This window comes from Arabidopsis lyrata (genome assembly GCF_000004255.2).
Source record: "Arabidopsis lyrata subsp. lyrata unplaced genomic scaffold ARALYscaffold_457, whole genome shotgun sequence".
Taxonomy (NCBI): Eukaryota; Viridiplantae; Streptophyta; class Magnoliopsida; order Brassicales; family Brassicaceae; genus Arabidopsis; species Arabidopsis lyrata.
In genome coordinates this window covers 1-5,485 of record NW_003302244.1, presented here as the reverse complement: position 1 = coordinate 5,485, position 5,485 = coordinate 1, and the positions used below count along the sequence as shown (strand labels likewise).

Below are 5,485 nucleotides of genomic sequence, written 5' to 3'. Positions count from 1 at the left end.
GATGAGAACTCATCAAAAAAATTGGAGAGAACCTCCCTTTAGAGATGCTCTTATATGCTTTCCGATCTAATTTAACGACTACTGGGTTATCACCACGTGTAATACGTAGAAACGTGTCACAAGCTACGAACATGTACGTGGGTACAAAAGCAATCTACACGAACACGACAATATATAGTTTCTTGATTTTGCATTATCTTTTCTTTCTTTATCTTTTCAGATTCAGAAAGTGTTATATAATATTTTTAAGTTAGCTGTTTCAACCAAAAAAAAGCTGAAAAATTATACGTTTGATAAAAATGTTGATGTTATTTGGATTAAAAACATCTTTGGATTTGCGATGTAGTTCAAAAACTCGTTACATTGCTTCCGTTTAACCAATACAACTGGTCACATTGCTAACATGGAACGTGAGAGATTCCTTCGACCCTCCTTCGCTAATTGCCCAAAGATCTACAATTAGGGATTGTTTCATAGATTGCCTAAGTTGATGTCAATAATTAGCTAGTATAAGCAAATCACTTGACGAGTTATGAATATAGATCAATATTATTTGCATGGGTAGCTCATTATATTCTGCGTGAGGCTATGTTTTAATTAGTCCAGTCTTTATCGATGGAGCTAGTTTGGTGTGGCTCTTCTACACTTCTACACTTTTTCTTTCCTTTCAAAAAAATTGGAGTGAATTACCCAAATAAAAATATGTATTAATTTAAGGCACTACTACATATATGATGCAAATGATAAAACTTAGAACGAACAAAATATATTCCAAAATGAGATTATATACAAATATCGAGAAAATGATTTATACCATTTATTAGATACGAAAAAAGAAAAAAAATGTGAAAGATATTTATTTGACAGAAAACAAAAGAGAGATTAGTGTTAAGGAAAATTAATGTCCAAATGTCCAATTTTCATTTTGTTAATCATACATGATTACACATTTTTATGTACATACATACAAACATATGATTTAATTAAACCTTTATAGAAAAAAGATTGAATCGTTGGAGACGAAAACAAAACAAGGTTTAGTTCAAATAGACAAAAAGATTTGATCTAAAAGAAAATCGACAAAAATCTAAAAAAAAAAAAAAAATCTAAACAAAGCGAGAAGAGCCAGAAACAAGATTGTTTGACGGTCTAACTTTTTTGGTCAAATAGATGATGTATGTAAACTTAATTACTCTCTGCTTTTGCTGACACTCTCTGCTTTTGCTGACACTAAACTTAATTACTCTGTTTTTTTTTTTTATGACAAATTTATATTATCAGGAAAACAAAAGAACAAAAATTAGTACTTTCTTTTGCAATTAAACCCCAAGTTTTGAAATTTCAGTATCTCTCAAACTCTCATAACCAGCAGCGAGAGAGTAGAGAGTGTGTGGAGAGAGACTAGGAAGTTGAAGGAAAAAAGCTTGAATCAGAAGATTTCCAGCGAGAAAGATGGCTAGAAACAGTGACTATGATATGTGCAAAGAAGAACGGAAGAGAGAGAGCTTCTTCAAGGTTCTACAAAGAGTTGATTTTTCTTCCGAAAACTTGGTAAAATCTCTTCTTTAACTCTTCATGTTCTTAAATTATGTAATTTCTTGTTAGTTTTAGTTTTGAAAGGTTGAAACTTTGGTTCTCTGTAACAGTGGGTCTTGTCTTAAAGGTTGAATCTTGTTAGTTGTCTTTGTAAGGTTTCCATAACAGTCTTTATGGGTTCCAGAACATGGTTTTGTTGCTTGTATCAGTTCTCTGTCTGAATGTGAGGATATGTGCTTTATTGTCAACTTAGTTTGTTTTGGATGAGATCTGGTTTCTGGCTTTTTTACCAACGTCTTGGTGTGTAATGGGACTAGTTTCATGGTGAGACTGATACTTAGGACTCAATTACTTGATGGGATGTAAAAAAGGTTCACTGTAACTGAAGAAACATTCTTGTTGGGTATGTTCTTCTTCTTCTTATATTTTCTCTTCCTCTTATTTGCATAACCAAAAAGAGAGCACTTCCTTACGACTTTGTGAGAAGCTTCTCCAACAATGAGCTCTCCGGTAAGATGAAGATAAAAGCGCAATGGGGAAGTTCTTGGGAAGTAGAAATCTGCAAGAATCCCAGATTCTATTTCATGGAGAAATCCGGATGGGTGAAGTTTGTGAGGGACAATGCCTTGGGAGACAATGAGTTTCTTACCTTCACTCACAAAGGAACAATGCGTTTTACAGTGAACATCTTCAAGCAAGATGGCAAGGAGATGCTGCAGCCTCCACAATCCATGGCCTCCATGGCTTCTTCTAGTAAGATTTGCTATTCTGATTATGAAGTAGTGAACTTGATAAAGACATTAGTTGATTCTTTACTTTTGATGATGAAACAGGGCGCCGGCGCACTAAAACAGAACAAGGAATATCTTATCTTGCCACGACAATAACAGCTGAATCTAATGGAGGAGAAAACTACACAAGGAAGCTCAACTTTGAGAAGAAGAAAGCTGCGGAATCCCAAAATTCCAAGAGGACCGAGAAAGTCTTTAGTGTCCGAAGGGATTCTGCAGGTGCCTCTTCATCTTCTGTTGCAGAATTCACCATCTTCATCAAGAAATCATACCTTATCTTCATGGTAAGATAAGACAAACCAAGAAACACTTTATTGTGCTTTGTATTGTGAATCAAAACATTATTCTGATTTTTCAGAGGATCCCGAAATCTGTTCAAAGTATTCATATGCCGATGCAGAGAACGATTTTCAAGATACATCAGCCAAATATGAAGAAGTCATGGAATGTGGTTTACTTGGTGGCAAATAGGGGTGCAAGCTTCTCTGGTGGATGGAAACGTTTGGCTCAAGAGTATCCTGTAGCAGTTGGAGACACTTGCAAGTTTTCATTCATCAAACAACACGAGCTGATTCTCTTTGTCTCAAAACCCTAAGAGGAGCTACTCACTAGTGATGATGGATGTGAAGGTGTCTTGGAGAACAAGCAACTGAGAAAAAGACTGTTTATCAGTGTTGTCTTGTGTTAAGGTGTTGTCTTAACTTTTAGTTTTATGTTATGACTTAGTTCGGTTTAAATTCAGAATGTCTATGGGGCGGATATATGTAGCTTGATATGTTTGGACCAATTTTAATATGTTGTTTCCGTTTGGCTTTACTTTGCTCTCTAACTCTTAATTATATTCAAGAACCACAAATCTGTTGGAATTCGATTGTGGCAGATGTATAACAACTGTTCATCATCAGAGAATTCAGAGCTATATTATAAATTAAGTTTCTGGAAAACATGAACCAATCGAGTTTCTCAGAAAAATTTACGTATTAAACAACCATGTTACTTTGGTCCAAATTACCTGTTTTAGTCTCTCTTCTTCTAAAGCCAAAAACACCAACCAACAAACAACTGTACAAGGTTTAATTGTGAAGCCACTATTTGAATATTTTAACTCTTTCAGAGACCTAACATCAAAAGTCTGATATTGATGTTATGTTCCAGGAAAGAGATAATTACACATTTGAACAAGACAAGGGAACTGCTTGGTTATAAATACCAATTACTGACTTAACTCGGCCTAAATGTGGCTCTGAATGTGCAACGCCATGGCTTTTGTTGGGTTATTTGCATATCTTACAAAGAAAAAAGCTTTTCAAGAGTTACTCTTTGCTGGAATCAGCATCAGAGTTCCCATATACAGCAGCAAAGTAGTAGCTCACAGTCTTAGGTGTTACGCCAGGGAATCTGTGGGAGCTATCCGGTTGCAAATCGATCTTAACGAATGGCCATTGCATTGCCTGTGCGGCTGCACACTCTTCCCATCCGTCCCCGATCACACAGAATCTGAATTTTGGGTGGTTGAAACGCTCTTTGATCCATTTGAAACATTGGAGCTTCCCCACATCTATTGAACTGTACACTGAAGAAAGGCAAAAAGAGTTAAATGATGTAGTTTGCTTTCACATAGAAATGCAAATGCATGAAGGAGCTTGCAGAGTAGCAAGATATCAGAAGCTAAGATATCCCATCGAAGGAGATGTCTCCGAGCTTACCATTTTCATGTCTTAGGAATGTATCTAGCCGGAAAAGCAGGCACTTCACGAGGCTCGGTATGAGGGCCCCGGAAGTCACTAGAATATGTATATCCTGAGAGCTTTGATCGATTGCACTTGGTCCATCACTGGACTCTTCTTTCACACATGAACACTGCTCCAAGAAAGCCCTTGCTGCAATTGAGACAAAACCATACTGAGCAGTGGATGCGATAAAGAAAATAACCACAAGAAGCAGACAGTTCGACATTTACCCGAAGAAAGCCACCGTTCTGTGTATTCATCAGTCACATTATACAACTCATCCAACACATTCATCGATTCACTGTCAAGGAATGGACACAAACCCTGCAATTATAAAGAGATGAGATATGTACTTGAGGCATATAACATCAGCAACAAATAACATATAAAATGTATCAGTACCTTTTCGTATTTGTGTGCAACAGCTCGATGCCTGTACGCAAGTTTCCTCTTGTTCAAGTCATCAGTAGGAGTACTAAAGTCGTCTTGTTTGAAGTCATAGAGAGAAAGATCCTTTCTGTCATCGTACTGTCTCAAAGAATCAAGAAATGGCTCATTGCATTCCTCAATCTGCAAAAACACAAGACTAATGTTTTGTAGGTGACAGAGTTTACGAGGGCATCTCATCATTCCCGTTCTGAACCTATCGTTAAGAAAAGACTTACTTGCTCGTAGAAGAAAAAATCGTCACAGATCTTAAGTATGTGTTTCTCCCACATCCTCCCAATCTCTACACCTCTTTTAACATCTTTGGAGCCATTAAAAGACTCAGCATAAGTCCCATTTAACAAAGATCTAAGTAAGATAAGAGTCTCGTCCATGTCCCATACATATACATTCACTGGTCCACCATCAGAAACCAAAGTTCCGAGCTTTTGTGATGTATTGTCATTCATAATCTGTTGTATTCCTTCATCAAATGACAAAAAGCATTCAGAAGGAGCCACAAAATTGCGATCGATGAGAAGTAACTAATTCACGGCACCAACATTGGCTACTAATTCACTGATGAAACAATCAGGGACCAGTGGACTGGAATAAGTTTCATGGCGGAAACAAAACCAATAAAATTCCCAAAAGAGCAAACTTTACAACAAACCCATGACTAATTTCACTAAACAAAACCTAAGAAACTTCGCTTAACGATTCTAGGTTAAATTAATTAAACAAAATTAGAACTTTCAGAACAAACGAGGATCGATGACAGATAACACAAAGTTCAAATTTGTTTTAAAAAAACCCATACCTGCCGATAAGATGAGCAAAGATAGAGCACCGGAGCTAAGTGACGACGATGCTTCAAAGATCACAGACGAAGGAACTGAACGGCGATCGAAACGGCGTCGTTTGATATCATTTAGCTTCTGGCCCAATTAAAGGCCCATTATGTTCGACAGTAACAAACACACCAGAAACTGAAGGAAGCTT

The 5,485-nt window shown here is 36.8% G+C and overlaps 2 protein-coding genes across 4 annotated transcripts; one reads left to right on the top strand and one right to left on the bottom strand.

Annotated features, from left to right (window-relative positions):
• Positions 1 to 1,296: 1,296 nt before the first annotated feature.
• On the top strand, positions 1,297 to 3,143 carry LOC9298535 (B3 domain-containing protein At2g35310). 2 transcript variants are annotated; one of them, XM_021035651.1, is made up of 4 exons: positions 1,297 to 1,551; positions 1,995 to 2,289; positions 2,370 to 2,611; positions 2,728 to 3,143. In XM_021035651.1, exons 1-4 carry the CDS (start codon positions 1,453 to 1,455, stop codon positions 2,920 to 2,922), a joined length of 831 nt encoding a protein of 276 aa, XP_020891310.1. In that variant the 5' UTR covers positions 1,297 to 1,452; the 3' UTR covers positions 2,923 to 3,143. The 2 variants fall into 2 exon arrangements, with proteins under 2 accessions (XP_020891310.1, XP_020891251.1); XM_021035592.1 differs by having other exon boundaries at positions 1,299 to 1,551; positions 2,686 to 3,143.
• A 247-nt stretch (positions 3,144 to 3,390) lies between these two features.
• LOC9298537 (eyes absent homolog 4) lies at positions 3,391 to 5,418 on the bottom strand. Of its 2 annotated transcripts, none has more exons than XM_002862411.2 (6): positions 5,304 to 5,418; positions 4,723 to 4,956; positions 4,460 to 4,627; positions 4,288 to 4,381; positions 4,034 to 4,207; positions 3,391 to 3,900 (listed from the first exon to the last, which is right to left on the bottom strand). In XM_002862411.2, exons 2-6 carry the CDS (start codon positions 4,951 to 4,953, stop codon positions 3,641 to 3,643), a joined length of 927 nt encoding a protein of 308 aa, XP_002862457.1. In that variant the 5' UTR covers positions 4,954 to 4,956; positions 5,304 to 5,418; the 3' UTR covers positions 3,391 to 3,640. The 2 variants fall into 2 exon arrangements, with proteins under 2 accessions (XP_002862457.1, XP_020891127.1); XM_021035468.1 differs by having other exon boundaries at positions 4,723 to 4,967; positions 5,304 to 5,416.
• Between the last annotated feature and the right edge of the window lie 67 nt (positions 5,419 to 5,485).

Bases quoted from the DNA above. Each gene is read 5' to 3' on its own strand.
- LOC9298535 (XM_021035592.1), top strand. From the start codon at position 1,453: ATGGCTAGAAACAGTGACTATGATATGTGCAAAGAAGAACGGAAGAGA. The intron at 2,290-2,369 runs GTAAGATTTGCT...ATGATGAAACAG, and splicing joins GGCCTCCATGGCTTCTTCTA to GGCGCCGGCGCACTAAAACA. The intron at 2,612-2,685 runs GTAAGATAAGAC...CTGATTTTTCAG, and splicing joins AATCATACCTTATCTTCATG to AGGATCCCGAAATCTGTTCA.
- LOC9298537 (XM_002862411.2), bottom strand. From the start codon at position 4,953: ATGAATGACAATACATCACAAAAGCTCGGAACTTTGGTTTCTGATGGT. The intron at 4,628-4,722 runs GTAAGTCTTTTC...GTGTTTTTGCAG, and splicing joins ATTTTTTCTTCTACGAGCAA to ATTGAGGAATGCAATGAGCC. The intron at 3,901-4,033 runs GTAAGCTCGGAG...GCCTTTCTTCAG, and splicing joins ATTCCTAAGACATGAAAATG to TGTACAGTTCAATAGATGTG.